The 20,561-nt window shown below is 29.7% G+C and overlaps 1 protein-coding gene and 1 long non-coding RNA gene across 7 annotated transcripts in view; one reads left to right on the forward strand and one right to left on the reverse strand.

The window, feature by feature from the left end:
• Notum (palmitoleoyl-protein carboxylesterase notum) overlaps positions 1–20,561 on the reverse strand; it is a 58,959-nt gene that overhangs the window by 4,280 nt on the left and 34,118 nt on the right. For all 6 annotated transcript variants that reach the window (XM_071182181.2, XM_016062670.4, XM_016062823.4 and 3 more), the window contains 11 exons: positions 19,372–19,424; positions 17,113–17,208; positions 15,755–15,815; positions 12,256–12,314; positions 11,909–12,011; positions 9,218–9,406; positions 6,606–6,706; positions 5,467–5,605; positions 4,121–4,168; positions 2,362–2,508; positions 1,179–1,387 (listed from right to left, as the gene is read on the reverse strand). In XM_071182181.2, coding sequence (XP_071038282.1) covers positions 1,179–1,387; positions 2,362–2,508; positions 4,121–4,168; positions 5,467–5,605; positions 6,606–6,706; positions 9,218–9,406; positions 11,909–12,011; positions 12,256–12,314; positions 15,755–15,815; positions 17,113–17,208; positions 19,372–19,424 — 1,205 coding nt within the window. The remainder of the gene's footprint in view (positions 1–1,178; positions 1,388–2,361; positions 2,509–4,120; positions 4,169–5,466; positions 5,606–6,605; positions 6,707–9,217; positions 9,407–11,908; positions 12,012–12,255; positions 12,315–15,754; positions 15,816–17,112; positions 17,209–19,371; positions 19,425–20,561) is intronic.
• LOC147810899 (uncharacterized) lies at positions 401–10,461 on the forward strand. The gene is made up of 3 exons (XR_015433013.1): positions 401–533; positions 2,400–2,515; positions 10,367–10,461. It is a non-coding gene; the product is annotated as an uncharacterized LOC147810899 (long non-coding RNA).

The following is a 20,561-nucleotide window of genomic DNA, read 5'->3' on the forward strand; positions in this document are numbered from 1 at the left end:
ATTTAAATTAAAAAGGTAAAATATAATTTAGGAAAACCTATCAAAGTGATGTTTCTAAGAGTGTGAGAATATTAAGGAATATATTTAGTTGATTGTAACTATCTTTAACTCTGAACTTATCCATTTATTGAGATGGAAGTAGGATACAACACTGTATAATAAAATGCTTAATTATTTCTCAGAAAAATTCTTTTCGATACAATATTGATTTTATTAAGCATACATTTTTGAAACTTTTTAAGTAAAATTAGAGTCACACATTTTTTTTAATCATTTCCGAAATAAAATTTTAAAAAATAATCAGATTAAAAGTGATCCTATAATAAATAAAATTTTGAGTTTCAAATTATTATTAAATATAAATTATTATTTTTTAATAATGTACCTTCTTTTAAAAGTTGTTTTTCAAAAAGGACTCTTACAGTTAAAGAATTAATCATTATTTCCCTCTGAAATATTAACCTCATGTCTTACATTACAAGCACTGTGAAAGCTATATAGGAAAAGGAACACAGAAGGCAAGATTTAATATAGTGAGCATAATTTATAAAAATTATGATTAAAATATATGTTATATATACATTTATATATTTGTATTTTGATGTTTTGAAATTTTTTTCAGCATATTGAAACTTTATGGTTTACTGTAGGTTTCCCTTAACTAACTTTTTTTACGCTTTAAATTTTAAATTACTTATTAAAAAGAATTTTAAATGAAGGGTTTCGTCAGTGGTATATCATCCTCTAAAATTGCAATGACTCCAAAAATATTTTTCTAAAAGGTGTTTAAATTATGATCTAACATATTTTCATACTAAAATTTTATATTATAGAAATATTAGAATAGATTTTTTAGTTGTAGCAATTAAACCTTGTGAGAGCCTTAAATTTTTTCTTCATTACTTACTTATAATATTGTGATATTTTATTGAACCCACCTGAACATTTTAGTTTTATGATCAGAAACAGCAGACTTCTAGTTAGGCAGATTTGGGTGCCTATGTACATAATTTCATTGAATTTGCAAGTGATATTATCGAAACCACTGGTTCATTTAAAACCGCCTGTTCCATATTAATATTTTTTATCAGAAATGCATGTAAGAGTCAACATAATAATTTTTTTTTAGCTTTTCTCTACTGTATATATTTAAGGCAAGATATTTTAAAAATACTTACATTCTTTTCGGCTATTTTTCTTTCTCTTTTTATTTCTATTTTGCCGTTTTCTTTTTCTTTCTTTCCTCCTCTGTTTTCTTTTTTCTTCTTTGTCAACTACAGACTCAATTGAATCTGTGTCTTCTCGACTTTCGGTTGAGTTATTTTCTAGCTTTTTTCGGCTGATGCGAAGGCTTGCTGTTGGCATATCGCCTACCATACTGCTCGGACTGAGAAAAATATAGAGTATCAAACTCTGGTTAATGAAATTGAATGTAATTTTAAAAAAATTTAAAGCTTACGTACTGTAAATAATCAAAATTAATTTAAATTATTGTAGTTGATTATTGGCGTAATTCTTTATTTTTAAGAAATGAATGAGCTTTCATTGTCAATACTTTACCTGCCAGTTTATAGAATCACTGGTAACAATACTGGGTGAGATTCTTTTCAACTTTTGCTTAACTATTTATAAGAACATTTTTTCTAGTAAAGTTATGTTAAAATATTTTTTGGATTTCTGTTGTTTTATAAAAAGAAATTCATTTAACTGATTTATTAAAGTTAACTTGGTTTTTAGACTTTTTTGTGGGATTTTTAAAATTTTTCTTATTGTAAAGAATTGGCCATAAACTGGAAATTATGTGCTAATAAACATTCAAATTTATAAATTCTACTGTCTATCTATTTATGACTACATATAAACTTGATGAAAAATTTTAAAATGAACAAATGGAAAACAAACATAAGAACTGAGCTCATTTCTTGACATCATGCTATTTGCCATTACCCACACTTATACAAACAAAGCTCCTTTATTATTTTATAATCTTATAAATAGTCTTATAAATCTTTCCTGAAGAGGCCCAAAACAAATATGGGAAAATAGCTTCCATTCGCATTTAAAAATTACAGAAGTTGGTGAAGTATGCTTCCCACAACCTTTAAAAGGATTTAATTAATAATACACTTGTAGCAAGTATTTAACTACGAGAAAAATTTAGTTTTTCAGACCACTGTTCTGTTAGCAACTCAGCCATTTATGGAAATCAAAACGTTACATTAACTGATTATGTAAGAAGTTACATTAACTATCAGACAGTGAATATTATGTCCTTTTTTTTATTGCTAGTTGTTTCAGAATTATTTAGTTTTGAAATGGGTACTCATTTACTGCAAAATTATGCCATAAATATCTTTATACCTTGTGGAATCGATTGATTCTTTGACGGGATCGTATAGGTGATGATGAGGGTGATGGTGGTGATGATTGTGTTCATGAGCCTGCAGCTCCCAACATCGAAGAGCCTGAGGCAAAGACACTTTGTTGATCTTCACATGCCTCCAATCCCTGGGAAGTAATTTTTAATTCTATAATTTTATCACAATGATTATTTTTTATATTATTATTATATCATATTATAATATTATTATGTAATTAAAGATTTTTTTAAATCATCACTGATATTTGAGACACCTAGTAAAACCAAATTTATAAAACATTGAAAAAAAATAGCACTACTCTATTTTTTTTTAAGTTTCAATAATTTTTTTAAAAAATTACCTTTAGGCAAAGCATTTTGTATTATTTTTATATAGATAATTAACGATTTTTTCAGTCATCACTGATATTTGAGACACCTGGTAAAACCAGATTCATACAGTATTGAAAAAAACAGTTCTACTTTAAATTTCAATAAATTTGTGAAAAATTAAGCTTTATCAGGAAGCTGTTTACGAAATATCTTTTCCCGATTATCAATAGAAAAACTTCCTTTGCTTAAATAATAATTTACCGCTTCAGTTTCTTGAGATAATATTAAAGCCTTAGCACATTAAGAAAAATAATCTCATATTTTACAGCCAACAACAATGTAGAGTGTGCCGAAAAAAAGAACGGATCACTCTGAATAAATTTCGATCTAATCTGAGACTCATTCTCAATGGTTTGAGGGAGTGACCTCAAATATATTAATTAATAAGTGCAGACGATATTTTAAGTTACGCAATCCGACACAAAAACGTACTTTTTCTGAATTAACATACCTTTTTTTTTTTTTTGACAAATTCGCATTTCTGACTCCCAAAATATAGAGATCGGTCCAAGGTTTGGATCCCTTATTCAAATTTTATTTTGGACCCCTTGTTAATTTTTTTGCGTATTTTGTGATATCTCGAGAGCTTTTTAAATGAGTTGAAAAATTTCTGCACACAATTATAAAATTCGTCTATCCAAAAATAATTCCAATTTGAATACTATACTACTTTTTTAAAATTTGATTTCTCAGGAACTATTCAACCAATTTCACTCCAATTTTGTATTTTGCCATGTAAAATTACATACATTAAAGTGATGAAAAAACTTGTACCCCTTATAATTCAAAATTTTTTTGATTATTATTTAATAAAATAATAGAAAGTAATAAGTATTTAGTAAAATATATCTTTGAATAAACAAATTTTGTAATTATGTGCAAAAAACATTTTCTATTTGTTTAAAAGTTCTCGAGATATGACCAAACTATGGAGTCCATATTTAGCAGATTGTGGCTACCTCCTATATTTTGGGAGTCAGGAATTCGAATCCGTCAAAAAAAAAAGGGTGTTTATTCAGAAGAAGTCTGTTTTTGTGTCTGATTTCATATTTTAAAATATCGTCTGCACTAAGTAATTAGCTTGTAATTGAGGTCACTCTCTCGAACCATTAAGAATGAGTCCTAGAACATGAAGTTCACAATGGTTTGAAGGGGTGAGTGATATTTTAAGTTCTGAATGAACGTATCTTAAAATACGGCAACCCAAAATATGTAAAAATTATTTGATTGAAAATTATTCAAGGTGGTGTTTTTTTTCCACACTGTACATTGAAATTCAAATGTCATTCAACATGATCTTCAACAAAAATCTTCATCTATCTAACATTGCATTATTACATCCTAAGGAGTAACAAAAAAGGTATTTACTTGTTGGATAGCACTGTGTGAGATATGCAAGCAGGAGCAAACACTGCACTGAAATAAAGAAGAAATTGTTTTAAATTCAAATTTATACATTAAAGGAATTTATTGAATCAATGCCAAAATACAAAAAAGCATTTATAAGGTATTAATAAGTTTTGTCATGGATGGCATGCATACAAAAAGTGGCAACAAAGCTTTTTTTTCTGATCAATTAATGAAAGATAATTTCTGATCCATTGATACAAATTATTTTCTGTGATTAATTGTATCAAAGAATAAGCCTATAAATTGGTCTGTCAGGACAAGCATTGTTTGCATAGAATATTCTGCAAAATTATTGAGTACTTAAAATTAATTATATTAAGGAACAAATTTTTTGTTGTATTTATATAAACACTTGATCTTGCCTAATTCAGGTGTGGATATTTCAAATCTGTATTAGTTTAAAAGGCTACAGATTTTATTTAAAAAATTGCATTTTTAGTCAATATTTTTTGGAAATGTGTAAGTTTAAAAAAGTTACACGTATAAGGTGGTCGTGCAAATGTTGCAAAAAATTTCTACGGGAGTAAGGGCACATTGTCAGGATTAAAAGTGAATAGAAACCCATGCCATCGTACATGGCTAGGGGTGCTTTCCTGTACTGTGTTGAGAAGTATACAAAGAAACAGTTCGTAATAAGAAAGCACCCCTAGCGGCGTAATACAACATTCCTGAGTATAGGTTCCTATACAATTTTAATTCTGTTGTTGTGCCCTATCTCCCCTAGAAGTTTGTCACAACATTTACGTGACTCTCTGTTATATATAATGTTTTTAAACTTGTACATTTCAACAAAAAAAAGACTAAAAATGTCATTTTAAAAGTAACTATGTAGCTTGCTGTGAAAAACTGATTTGAAATCAACGATACAAAAGTATCTAAGATCAATTAAAATATCACATGTAACAGAAAATAAAAAAATTTACTCCCTAGTGTTATCCTTTAACTTCAAAGTTTTAGTTTTAAAATTTTTTTTTTTACTAAGAATAGAAAATTACTATTCATCTTCAATGCAAATTACTATTCATCTTCAATGCAATTACTAATCCTCTTCATCATGTCACTCTAATCATATTCATAAAAAAACAACCATTTTACTTTAAAAGATGTTAAATGAATTTTATACTTGTTAAATATATCAACAGCAACAAAAAGCAAAATGTTTAGTTAATATTTAAGAAATGAGAAAAATTTGCACTTAAATTAGTTTTTATTGTGCCCAAACAGAGATAAAGTTATATTTAATTGCTATAAGAACACCCTGCATGTACTTTGTTATATTTAATGTTTAAAAAATTAAAACTTACGAAACATTATCTAGAGATGTCCTAATATCGATTCCCATTTTGTGGATGTAATCCCATTGTGATTTCGACACTGGAGCACCAACATTATCGGCCGTCATCTGAGCTTCGTCAAATAGCCATTGGAACACAAACACTGGACCTATAGTGTCACATGCATAGTTAGACTTTATACAGAATCTATTTAAAACATCGTCAAAAATATGTGTATAAAGCAAAGATTTTTTTGTTACTAAATGCTTTAGCACAAAGTTTGACAAACAAAAAAAATGGTTTTTAAAACTTTTTCTCCAAAAATTGAAGAAAAACTTTTTTTTATCACATTAACTAGTTATACTCTTTCTCGGCCTTTTGCAAAATTAAAATGCTTTACTACAAACAAATAACCATATCATATTTCATATATTGCATTTTTATTTTATTTGCCATATCAACTCTTTTTTCTCAAAAATTATTTATAATTTCAATTTTTTGTTATGAAACTTTTCCTTGTAGTAGTTAACGCACTGAGCTGTCATTGTGGGAGTCTATGGTTCTGTTCTGGATTCCTATCCTGCTTTATTTTTATAGTTATCATCTTGTCTGGTAGGTAAAAATAGACAACGTTGATCACATTTGCTCTATCATATGCCTTTACTTATTTCAAAATTGTGGACCTTTAACTTCATAGACCTCACCTCCTAGCCAACAAACTGGCTGTAGCTGAAAGTGCTTTACTTTTCATAGATAATATATATTCATGCTATGATATGAAGTTATATGAATTTCTCTAACAACTGTTTAAAAAACATTATCAAGTATGAATTTCATTAAATTTTCTCAAATTAAATCTTTGGTGACTTTTGAGTCATTTTTTTTTAAGTGATCCATTAGTGAGTTTCTAACATTATTTAAACAAATATTTCTTTAGAAAACAAGATAATAAAGCTTTTATTGTTTGGATTGTTAAGTTTCACGTAAAGAAAAAAGTCTTAAAATTGCTAGCTTTTTCTTCTTGACGACAAACACTATGCCAAAAGTGTTGCTCATTTAACTTTACCCGGTAGACACCAGTCACGGAGGCAAGCAACATTTCCCATGCCACACTGCCTAATTGTACTAAATTGCTAATTAAAATACAAATAAATTACTGCCAATCTTACTTTGTAAAGTTGCATAAATTCTATATCCAAAGTAACACCTCCAATTATCAATTTGTGTATATTGCATTTGGCATCTTTTGGGTACTTGGCCATCCCACATTCTGTAATAAATTAAAATTAACAAAAAATATTTGTAGACTATACAAGGTGTTCTGTAATCAACACTCTTAACATATATTCTTGGATTATTTGATAAATATAAAGTTTATTAACAAATGTAAGCACACGTAGAGACACCAAATAAATATTTAAGTGGAAAAAATTAAATTCATTCATATCAAAACCCTGATTGCAATCATCAAAACTTAAAGTAAGAAAATTGAAGTTAATGTTTGCTTAATAGGGGGTGAAAAGCCATTGTCAAAAATGAAAAATTTATTTTACTGTGTTGAACCATATATTGGTAATGATGATTCACCAAATTTTGGTGAGTTTTTGTCTTTTCTCATTTAAATAGAAAATTGCGAGACATTTATATGCATATGGATGTGTATTTTTACACAAAGATGCATGTGCATGTGTATTTTACTGTTTTGAACCCTATATTAGTAATGATGATTCACCAAATTTTGGTGAGTTTTTATCTTTTCTCATTTAAATAGAAAATTGCAAGACATTTATATGCATATGGATGTGTATTTTTACACAAAGATGCTTATGGATGTGTATTTTACTGTTTTGAAACCTATATCAGTAATGATGATTCACCAAATTTTGCTGAGTTTTTGTCTTTTCTCATTTAAATAGAAAATTGCGACACATTTATATGCATGTGGGTGTGCATTTTTACACACAGATTCTAAATGTGTAAATGGTGGGTAGTAATAAGGAAAACTCTATCAACATAAGGAACATATCATAAATATACACACTATATACAGTACAAGATAAAAAGCGAATATCTTAAATAACTTTAGATCTAATGATCAGATTTTTACCTATTAGGGCTCAATTTTAATGGATTGAAAGCCTTACCTAAAATATGCTAATTAATTTGAGCCGACGATATTTTAAGCTGCAAAATCAAGTGTAAAAACGTACTTTCTCTGAATAAGAATAACTTTTTTTTTCCACAGATTTGTAATATCTTCACCTGAAATGTATGGAGCGAGTTGCCTCAATTTGGAAAACATGATCCCAAAATTTTAGTCAGTAGAGCAGTCAAAAGTTAGGTTTACTTTTTTGTGTATTTCACTGTATCCCTGAAAAGTTTTATGAGAAGCAAAAAAATTTCAACACAGAATTATACAAATTCATTTATCCGAGAAAATTCTAGGTAAAAAATAATGTTTTTAATTATTTATTATTTTGATAATTATATTTATTATTTTTTACAATTTAATAATGATAAAAAAATTCTTGAATTGTAACTGAATACAAATTTATACATCATTGACTTAAATATCAAAACACAAAATTTGAATATAATTGGTTGAATAGTTTCTAAGTAATAAAATTTCAAGTAAGTCATGTTTTTTATTTCTTTGGAGCAATTTAACCCTGTTGCTATTTTTGTTGGCATACTTTCAATGCAGGAAATATCTAGACTCATCATCATAGTTGGCCAGACAGCCCACTGTGGGCCAATGCCTTCCTCTAAAAATTTCTCCATAACGACTTCTGATTTATCTTAGATCTCCAATTCTTTTCATTAATAGCAAAAAAATCAGACTCCACCTAGTCAACTCAGCTCAACCACGTCCTTCCCCGCTTTCTTGTTCCAGTGGGTCTAAAAAGCAGTATCTTTTTTTATTGTATTGTCATCACTCATTCGAATCATAGAGGCCATCCAATTCCTTTCATTTTTATGTTTTTAATAATATCAGGTTGTTTATAAGTCTTGTACAGTTCAAAGTTAAATCTCTTTCTCTAATTGCTGTTTTCATTTACACCACCAAGTATACTCCATAAAATCTTTCTCTGAAATATTGTGATACAATTTTCTCCAGTTTTGTCATTGTCCAAGCTTCAGAAGCATATGTCAAAACTGGCCTGACAAGAATGTTGTTGATTAAGTACTTTGTTTTTCTAGAAAGAAACCCAGATTTTATAAATCTTCTCAGACCATAATCAGCCCTATTTGCCAGATAGAGTTAGTTTTTTATTTCGGGAGTCATTCTGTTGTCAATAGCAATAATTGATCCTAAGTAAGTAAAACTCCTTTCTGTTTCAAATCTATAAGAATCTGTTTCAAGATAGGCGTTTGGAACTCTGTTTCTTGAGAATAACAGATATTTTGTTTTCTCTACATTCCATTTGTCCTGCAGCCACCTCAAGGGCAAGAAATGGCTCTTTCAGAGCAGGAAGGGAACGAGCAATTACATCATCAGCATATGAAAGTAGTTGTACTGTTCTAGTAAAAATGTAAATTTATGACTCAATCTAATAAATTTATTTATTAAAAAAAATAATAAAGTAGAGTAAGTTAATTACTAAAAGCTTCTCTTGATGGCTGCTCACATTTCAAGACAAATTATTTTAATAATTCAACATAATTTACGTGTTTTTGTTGTTATTTCCATTGACATACTTTCAATGCAGAAGATATTTAGGACTCTATTTAATAAAGTTATTTAATAAAATAACTAAACACTAAAGTAAAATATAATTACTTAGAGCCTCTCTTGATGGCTTCGACAGGAGCACATGTATGAGGATCCATGCATTCTTGTGCCTCATAAGGTTCATTGTCCAAGAACCATCCGGAGTCCACTAGACCCCTAACCTCTATTTTGGACTTGATGCTTTTCAGGAAATCTGACACTCTGTCAAGATTGAGTAAAACACCTGTCCCACCAGCACTGACAAAAGAAGAAGAAAAATTACTAGACAATTAACACAAACAGTTGCACTGAAATTTTATAGTATTTACTATATACTTAAAATAATTTTAAGCTAGAAAAACCAAAATTTTATCCTAATAAAACATTTTAATTCTGTTACTTTAAAAATGGATCTGTAAGACTAATGCTTGATTCTTAAAGATTTTAAAGTTCACTAAGAAAAATAGAGAAATTTGAATCACATAACACAACATTTTCCATTTGAGAATTTTTTTCCAATGAAATTTGTCACTATGATTGGGTTGATTCCATTGCTTGCTTTGCTTCCATCTGTAGCTAGCAACTAAAAATTGCCGATATTGAAACCGGCATACTATAGGCAAATCATGCTATTCACTAGACATTTGAATTTCATCATATTCTTTTGGGGCCAGATTTTTTAATAGCAGATGGACTTTTTAAATTTTTTTTTTTTTTTTTTTTGCTTTCTTCGCTTGAATAGAATTGTAATCACGAGTGCTAATGCTTAAAAAAAAATTTCAGTGGAAAAAGTTTACACTCAAAAAGAAAGTGAAAAAGTGGTAGATTCCAGTTATGAAATATTCAGATTCTGTTGGAATAAGTAAATAGAACAGATATGTTTTTAGTTTTATTTATTTAATTTTCAAACGAGAATATCATTTATTTTATTTCCAATGGCGAATCTTGAGATACATATTACTGACTATGAAAACGGTCAAATATCTCGAGAAATATATATTGGATTGAAAAGTGTAACTAGACAGACAATCTAACACATTCAATATATTTTAAAACCTATTTAATGATACAAAACTTCATTTTTCCACCCCTACCCCCAGGAGTGGAGGGCAACTTGGAAATCTCAAATATGAACCCCTATTTTTTTATTGCAGATTCGGATTTTCCAGAAAAAAATAACCATATTTTAGTTTTATGTTTAGGTATTTTGCTTCACAGATTGGGCTCTAATTGAGAAAAATTAAAGAGGGTACAAGCTGTTTAAAATCCTGAATCTCGAGACCGATCAGACTAGGAGGATGAAATAGACACGGCAAAAAATAGTTTTCTATTTTTAACAGATACAGGGCTGATTGTGCTCCGGAAAAAATCCGGATTTCTGGATTTTTCGCTAGCAGTGATCCGGAAGTTTCCGGAGATCGAAGGTCCAGACGTTTCAAAAAATCATTGATCGCAGAAGTTTCCGAAAATCAAATTTTCAAAGGTGGAACTTAAAAACACAGTTTATTTGTTTGTAAGGGAGAGCCAGATACTTTATAAGCTTATATTCGTGATTAATATTCATTTTTTATCAGTAAATAGTTATTATAAGCATAAACTCAAGAATGGAAGACATATTTGTAAATTTTAATTAATTCTCCAGGTCATCATAGGTATATGTAAATGGTATAGGCATGTGTAAAATTTTAAATATATTTTATGTAAACCAAGAAATATTACGAAAAAGGAGAAAAAAAACTTGTTTAATTTTTTTTCAATTTAAACTTTTTTTTTTAACTCAAGAAATTTTCCGGAATTTTGACTTGGGCTCACAATCACTCCTGCAGATACGAGAATATCATTTATTTTATTTCCAACGTCGAATCTTGAGACCCATTAGACTAAGAATATTTTCTTAAAAAAATACCGAAATATTTTTAGTTTTATTTATTTTATTTTCAATCTTATGGATATCGAATTACTATTTAAAACAATTGTAAAATTTTTAATTTTTTTCAGCAACAGCGCCAGTTATGAAGCAAAATGTAAGAACCTACAATTCAAATAGGATTATATTTTTCTGGAGAATCCGAATCTGCAGTACAAAATAGAGATTCATGCCTAAGATTTCAAACTTGACCCCACTTCCAGGGGTTTAGGGAGGGAAGGGAATCGAGTTTGGTATCATTAGATGGCCTTTAAAAATAATAAATGTGATTATTTTCACTTTTTCGATCCGATGTATATTTCTTGAGATATTTGACAATATCCATACCATTTTTACGTCCTGTTTGCATAGTGACAACAAATAACTAGGTGAAATTTTATCAAAACATCAGTTCCACTCAGGGTTTATTTGAGCAACGATTGGATATCTACAAGTGATGTCATCTTAATTAAATAGTAGCAGTCATCGATTTAAATGCCAATCAGGCTCGACTCACAGGCGTGACGTCGCTTACAGGTATTCAATTGAATCTGGTCTAAATCACCTGGTTTGGCATAATTACTTCAGTTCTTCTCGAGTTGCAACCTCACATGATTTTAAAAATCAATATTTTTAATACGACATTATTACGACTAGCGAATTTCTGCATCTTCCCTCTGTCTTAAAATTGATTAAGCTAATTTTTTTCCGTCACGAATTTTAAAAAAATGTTTGGATGTCAGAGGTTTCCGGATTTTCATTTTCGTGTTTATACTTTACAAAGTTGTTCATCACCCTGGTATATTGCATTGCTACGGCATTTAATGTTAGGAAATAAACAAAGTAAGAGTTACCTGCTTCCAGCAAGAAGTAACATGTCTGAAGAAAACAGTCCTTGAGTCAATAAATCTTTTACAACTTCAAGAACTATTAAGGATCCCAGAAAAGAAAATTCTCCTGAAAAAGAGAAAAAAATAATGATTAATTTTATTTGTACGGTTTTGTATAATGAATTCATTGTTGTTTAATAAGAATCTATTTTAATATGCATAATAGGAAAATCGATAGTACATTTCTTTGTATTAATGACTGAATTGTATTTCTTGAAAATATATAAATAAAAACTATTTTTAGAAATGTTTTCACAGTACTTTTAAAAAAAATGCATTTTAGAACAAGTTTTGAAACAATATCTCTTTACCCTTTTTGGTTGAATAGTATGCACCACTCCAAGAATCACTTGAACAATAAGGCAAGAAACTGAAAGAAAAATAATAGTTTTAGCCATGTCCCAGATATTTTAGAAATGTCAGCTGAGAGATTTATGCAAGAGTAACCATTGAAAAAAAAAATCAGATATTCAGAAGATAACATTGTTGTGAAAAAATTGGTTTTCCTATCCAATTCATTTAGAGGACGGTATACTACTGGAGAAATTTTTCAGGAAAAATTCTGTTTCCCTTCTAATAGTACAGTCAATTCGCTATAACTCGAAGTACGATAACTCGAATATTACTATAACTCGATTTTTTTAAGGGGTCCCGACCCTTTTATCTTCAATTTCATGTTAATTATTCTCGATTACTCGAATTTTACTCCCTTTAACTCGATTTTTTGTGTGGATCTTTTAATGTTTTCAATATTGATGAAATAGGTTATTTTTTAAATGTCTTCCAAATAAGACTATGATGTTTAAAGATGAAAACTGCTCAGGGGGTAAAATGAGCAAGGAACGTTTGACTGTCCTAGTTGAAGGAAATGCGTCTGGGACAGAGAAATTGCCGAAATCTCCGATGTTTCAAGAATGTAAAAACTTATCCTTTGGATTACAAGTCTAACAAAAAGTTTTGGATGACATCAGTTTTATTTGAAGACTATGTAAGAAAATTGGATCGGAAATTCTTCGCTAAAAAAAGAAAAGTGATACTCTTTATGGATAAATGCACAGCGCATAGTGATCCACCTAATTTGAAAGCAGTAACTTTGCAGTTTCTCCCGCCAAACACAACAGCAAAGTTGCAGTCGATGGACCAGGATACCATAAAGTTCTTCAAACAGTCTTATCGTAAATGGCTTGTCAAAAAAATGATCTTAAATATTGTAAGCATTTAGAAGATTTGTAATTAATAAGCATTAATTAAATAATCCGACAATATTTTGAAAGACCGAAACTAACGGTAAGTCGAACTTCCGATATGTCGAAGTTTTTCGTCAGTGCTATCAGATTCGAGTTATCGCGAATTCACTGTATTTTAAAATTTAGAGAAAATAAAGTTCATGTAAATCTTGAGTAAACGATCAAGTTTCAATTGCTGAAAAATTTTATCAAAATGCAAACAAATTATTTTAGGATATCTTCCCCACTTCGTAATTGCCTTGCATTGGTTTGTTTGCATTTTGAAAAAAAATTTGCAACATTTGAAACTTGATGGTTTAGTTTGAAACTTCACTAGGTTTACTTAAATTCACTTTTCCGAAATTTTAAATTATTTATGGAAATGTTTTTGTAGTTCATTTACATCGCACTAGAGCTGCACAATGGGCTATTGACGACATTCTGGGAAACATCCCTGAGGATGATCCGAAGACATGCCATCACAATTTTGATCCTCTGCAGAAGGGGTGGCACCCCTGCTTCAGTAGCCCAACGACCTGCACGCGAAGTCGAGCACTTTACGGTAGAACAGTTTAGCGAGGACCAATACCGCTCACCCTCTGTCCCTACATAGACTGATCCAAGTGGTCACCCACCTGCACACTGACTGTAGCCAGTGATGCTTGACTTCGCTGGGAACCGTGTCTAAACGATCAGTCCACTGCGGGACACTTATGGAAGTGAAAGAGAATTTAACCTGAAGGATTTCTCTGAGGCATTTTCTTAACCATTTGTATAAGAGTTTTTTTTAAACATATTTTATATTTAAACTTTTTTTTTATATTTTAGTACAATTATAATTTTTTTTCTCCCGTATGTAACAATAATTCCAATAAAAATTATGTTCCCGCAATTTACTTTTTGCTCTAAAAATAACTTTTCAGCATTATCCGAATCAGTAAATATTTTATACAAGAAGTTCGAAAATTCTACAGACAAATTCAAAATGAAGGAATAATACATTCAATAGATAATAGAATGAAAATTTACATAGAACATGCGGTCCCAAAACCACATTGAGGGAGTTTAAATCGCTGAAAACACCTTGCTCCTTTTTGCTACAGGCCTATCCTCAATTGCGGCAAAGTGTGCCGGGAGGAGTGTAGCGAAGTAGTTTTTTGCATGATGCCCCATGCATATTATGCCCTTAAAGTACGGAATCAACTCGATGAAATGATCCAAAGAACTGGATTTGGCTCGAGACACCGATTGCAAGGATCTCGATCGAATTGTCCTCGCCACGACAAACATCAAAAGCACATGTTAGCATCTTCGAACACATCTGAGAAATGCTTTTACGTCATTGCAGACTGTATAATGACGTCAATGAACAGCACTGCGAACATTATTTATAATAATTAATCAAATAAATCCTTTTTGCTGAAACCAATTTGGAAGTACCTTTTGCAGTTGTTTTAAAACGTGATGCCGAAACTTGTATGGGTTATTCGATATTTTCCCCCTCTGAACATGATTTAAGACACTATGTTCTATGGTAAATTATCAATTTGTTGATCAAATTTTGGACTATCTTGTATTAAATTATCCCTCAAAAATAATTAATCGCATAGTTTTATTGAATTTTAGAAGAAAAGCAATGCAAAATTTCTAAACGTTATGAAATGCTAATTTATATATTCTAACAAAGTGAAGCTTTTATTTCGCATCTTTAGCGATAAGTACCATCGTCAGTTTATTCGCGAAAATTAAATAACCATTTTTTAAATTCCACACACTCCTGGCGGTACAATTAATTAACGTTGGAAAGAGACTTGTTAAGAGGACGCTTTACTGCGGCAGAAGCCCTTAATGACGAATTCTCTTTTACCCACATTAATTTAATGTATAAAAAACCGTCAGGTAAACCATGAAATTTCGAAGACTGAAAAAATATTTTCAAAAATACCAAAACGCAAACAAAGTATGGCAGGATTACACAGTCGGAATGTAATCCAGCAATAGTTTGTTTGTATTTTGAAATTTATAAAATATTTTTTTAGCATTTGTAACGTCATATTTTACTCTAAGTCATACCTGAACTCATCTTTCTCTTAACTTTAACACTTAACGGCCCCGAAGTATTTCATGTTTTTTTTTTCGTACTAGGTATTATTTTAATAATTTATAATTAATTACAATAAAATTAATTTTCTGTTATTAACCTTCGTTGAAAAACCAATCTAATTTTGGGTTTAATAATGTTCATCTCCGCAACCTTGTAATTTTGATAGAACTAACCAGCATTTGCGTTACATGGATAAGAAAAAATTAAATAAATTGCAAATATGACAACAATAAATGTGATAAAAATAATAAAATGGTTTTTGCTGTCAGTAGTATTTGACTAATGAAGTAAAAAGCTAGCCGGTTGTATGTGACATTGGTCCGATAAGAGTTACATTTTAAAATTCCAATGAAGATGAGACAGAATTTGCCATAAAAAGTTTCTCCCTCGGTATTACGTCCTTTAGTTTGTATATATATTTTTTTCCTAAAAAAAAAGAAGTTATATTAGAGTTTTATACAGTGACAAATAATCACTTACATTTGATTGGCATCCCACCAATAAGGATTCTCTTCTGGATCAGGAGACATAATACCACCAACTGCAATACATTAAAAATTATATTCATTAAAAGTGCTATATGAAGCATTTAATAAAAACAATATAATGCCTAAGCTTGATTTTTTTCCCTCTAAAATTTAAAAATTCTTTGATACTCCTGAGATAGAATGTGCATATTTGAAATGGGTCGAATGTGCGACCTAGACCTTATGTATCTCAAATCTGCGTGTCGTATATATAAAAAGAAAAATAGCAATTCTGTGAAAACCACTTCATAACTTTGATTCGAAACTTATTTATCAAACCACTTCATAACTTTAATTAGAAACTTATTTTAATTTTAAAAAAATAGATATAATAAAAAATGCAAAGTTAGAGAGTGTCAAAAAATTTAAATCTTTTGAATTTAAAAAAAGTGTTCAAAAAGTAAATAGTTCGTGGATTATTCAAATTGTAAGTAAAACAAAATAAATTCATAAAGTTATTTATACATGAAAAATTTGCTGAAAATTAAATTTATTTTATACAGCGAAGGTAATGTATGCAAAACGAATGTTTTTTCTTTTTATTTTATTTCAAAAGCATACATACATTTTATATAGATAGAGACAAAAAACGGGTAAAAATATTTCAAAGAGGAAAAAAAATACAAATTATGAAAAAAAAATTTAAAAAATTAAATTCATAAATCTTAGAATCTCAATTTTTTATTTTCTCTCTTTTTTCATTCTTTATATCTCTATTTTATAAATATCTTTGAAGCTGGAATCCCTGTGTGCCTATTTTTGAGGCCTTTGAAGCAAAATGTACTAATTAAAAACTTTATTTTTGTTAATGTAAAGTGTCAGCGAAGATTCATATTAGTTCTATATGCTTTTCATTTGCGAACCAATTCAATAATTATTTATTTTATTTTATTTATCTATTTTTGAATAGTCAGAAGCCAAATAGATTCAAAAATACGTTGATGTTTCTAATGACACTTTAAGAAACTAAGCACGACAGCCATTGGCATTTTGCGAATTAAGTCAGGAAGGTGCGTCTTTCGTTTGACAAGAGAGCAACGTAAAGGGTAGAAGTACGCCTTAGCTCAGAACCCCACGGATAGATGGCAGCAGAACTGAATAAGGGGACACTACCTCAATTTAGACGGAGAAGGAAATTTTCTCGAGAACCCTGTACCCATGATACACCTCAGAGACCGACCACAAAATATTGATAAACAGTGTTCATGAAAAGATACTATATTCTTATGTAATAATATCGCTGAATTTCATTTATATATTAGAATTTAAAATGAAAGGAAATAAGTCATATCGATGGCCTTACTGTCTTACCACTCCTTGTATCTGGCCACAGTGAAGAGGACATTAGATTTCTACTTCTGGTCCATCTGTTGTTGCAGCTCTTTTCATCGAAACAGTACCATCCACCTAATTGACACAATATCAGTTTCATGAAAGAACCATAAGACACTTATATTTTAAGAGTTTTGTTTTATTTATTACCTAAGGCATAAAGTTTAATTCCGGAGCTAATATTACATACTAGTTTATGAATATTTTCGCATGGTACAATGCGATAATTGGAATATCTCCACTTATGATTTAATCATCGGATTTTCCACTCTCATACAATCTTAATGCTTTCAGAGGACGCTATACCATGCAAGAAACCCTTCATCGCAAATTCTTTTGCACATATATATTTAGTTTAAAGTATACAAAAAGTAAATCTACGGTAAACCCAGTGGTCGGATGAAACGCACTACAAATAGAGATCGCTACTTTTTTTCGTAGTTTGTACTGTAGTGTGCAACTTTTGTTTTTTTAAAAAAATGGTGTTGTAAGTAATGTGATACAAAAAAAAAAAAAAAAAAAACAGTAGTTTGAAGCGATTCCTGGCAACTACTTTTAACTCTAATTTACGTTTCTTATCTAAATGAAAAGAAACACGGTTTTAGCGCTACTAATTTTACGAATTTGATGGGTACAAATCTTCGCGTGTCCATTAATAGATGCAATGAAAATGACTCTGGCTGTTGCTGAGCGTTAACAGAAATTAAGTATTTAAAATCACGTTCAACTAATATTCAAACTAGCCATTATGAAAAATCACTTATCATTAATGTCACATGCGAATGCACGCTCGTGAAACATTGATGTGATTTAAAAAGACGAGAACGTTTTTTTTTTTTTTTTTGACGTACTTAATTTTTTCGAGTTAATAAAAGAGAATTAAACAGTTTAAAAATTGCAAGTATTTGATTATTTCGCATTTCTTAAATTAAATATTCGCTGTCGAAAAATGCATAAAGTTGAAGGTTAAATGAACAAATTCAAAAGAAAGATAAAAAAAGGTTTGGAATAAAAAGAAACACTGGCTCATATAAACATGAATAAATATTTCTTAATTATTCCCTTATATTTAATGCAAGCCTATTTTTTTTTTTTTTTTAATTCACAACCATATTGAACATAGGCGTAAATTAGTTTTCCTCCTTAAAGTAGTTGCTATAATTCCAAAGTAGTTTGTCGTTACTACATTTTTAAAAAAAAGTAAGTTGTAGTTGTATTCAACTACATTTGTAACAAAGTAGTTGTAGTACACTGCAAAAATATTGTAGTTTTTTTACCTCTGGGTAAACCATGTACATAGTTACAAAAGCTGACATTTTTTTCCCACGCTATCATAATTGCTAACTAATTATGGCAGGATTACGTAGTGAGGAAGGAGTTCTAAAATATTTTATTTTTATTTATTTGTATATATATATATAATCCATTGGAGGTGAAATAGAATTTGCCATGAAAAGTTGCACTCGTAGTAAAGTGTCTTCTTAAGGTGTAAAAATTAAACAACGAAATTATTTAGTGCAGATTAAATTTGATTAATCTGAATAAATACTATTTTTTTTGACGAATTCAGATTTTTCATCATCAATGAAGGGGGATAATTGCAATCTGAAAAACAAAATTCAGTCAAGAGATTGAATGAAAGTTTATGCCCCTAAGGTTTATTTTATTTTATACATATTTCTTAATATCTTTGCTCAGAAATATAAAACTCATTCTTCTAAAGATACTTATGTAAAAAATGCAAAAGTCTACTCTTTTTTTTCTTTTAGTAATTTTTATTATTGTTTAATTTTCTAATGATCGCAAGAATTTTGAGCAGTAATGAATAAAAAATTTTACGTCATTTTAAACTCTTATAATATTTTAAAACCTTTTTTTTTAATGTTCGATATTACTATAATTTCTAAATAATAAGATCCAAAATTTGATTGAAATCAGCCAAAAAAATTCTGAGAAATTAAACTTTAAAAAAAAAAATAGTATTTTTTAATTTACAGTTCTCTTGAGCTTTTTAGCCGATACCACCGAATAAATAGTTATCTCGTTTAGGTTTCTTATACTTTAGTTCTCCCAGCCTTTGGAATTTTTATTCATAAAACAATTTTTATAGCAGTTTACAAAAAACAGTAAAAAAAACTATCGAAAATTCGACGTTTGGTCTCTAATGTTGAACACAATTTATGGTTAGTAAATAGATAAGTATTCGATAATTTCTAGTTTTAAGGCATGAAATTTTACCTTCTAAGAAAATAATCCATCTTTTGCTGCTTCTGGACTCTCGAATGTAATAGCTAAAAATTATGGAAAGAGAAAAATTTAGTTATTTTAAAAAATTGTTGCTGCATAATATAAATAAAAAGGTACTCTTTTTTAAGTTCAAAGCAATGTAAAGAAGTTAATTTGATGATGTGTACATTTATTTCATTTCCAATCAATGAAAAGCACTAACTGTAAATAAATAAAAGGATTTTTTTTTCTTCCTATTTATGTTTTGATATGCCTGACCTCACAGTTGTTTCCTTGACTCAAAACTGTTCTCTAAAAATTAAAATCAAAACTTCTTGAGTTACATAACTCAATTAAAATTTTCACCATACTTAATGAATCTTTAAAAATGAACCATATTGTTATTTAGAGATATTTTGCACAACTATATATATATATATATATATACACCGAAGAGCCATTGCGTTATGACCACCCTGCTAATAACATGTAGGACCACCTTTAGCCCTCAAAACTGCTAGCACCCGCCGTGGCATTGATTCCACAAGGTGCTGATAGGTAGTCTGAGGTATCTGGTACCAAGCGCTCACCAACTGGTCCTGCAATTCCATCACATTGCGATGGGATAAGCGTGGCAGCACGAATTTGGTTTTCCAAGTAGGACCACAAGTGCTCTATTGGTTTAAGCTCAGGTGAATTTGGGGGGCAAGACATGACTTGAAAGTCACTAGAATGTTCCTCGAACCAATCCATGACGATTCGAACCTTATGACATGGTGTATTATCCTGTTGGTAAACACCATCCCCCACAGGAAAAACTGTTGCATGAATGGGTGAACCTGGTCTGCAACTATGTTCAAGTAGCTTACAGACGTCAGGGATTGATCTATGAGGATTATGGATCCTAATGTGCCCCATGAAAACATTGTTCCTGGGTGAAAAACCATGAAAACCTGGGCGAACCCATTGTTATAGATGGAGGATGGTCATAATGTAATGGCTCTTCGGTGTATATATAGCATAATAAATAAATACAAAAAAAACACGAAAAAAATTAATTAAAATTTTTGCGGATATAATCGTGTGAGCTGATAAAAAGATTATATCTTTTATTTTCCGGATTTTTATAATTTTTTTTTTCTTTTTCGGATTTTTCTTCCAGTTTTTTGTTATTTTTATTATTATTTTTCTTTTTCCTCCTT

The sequence above is a fragment of the Parasteatoda tepidariorum genome, chromosome 4 (assembly GCF_982258835.1).
Source record: "Parasteatoda tepidariorum strain Cologne lab strain chromosome 4, Ptep-v5.0, whole genome shotgun sequence".
NCBI lineage: Eukaryota > Metazoa > Arthropoda > Arachnida > Araneae > Theridiidae > Parasteatoda > Parasteatoda tepidariorum.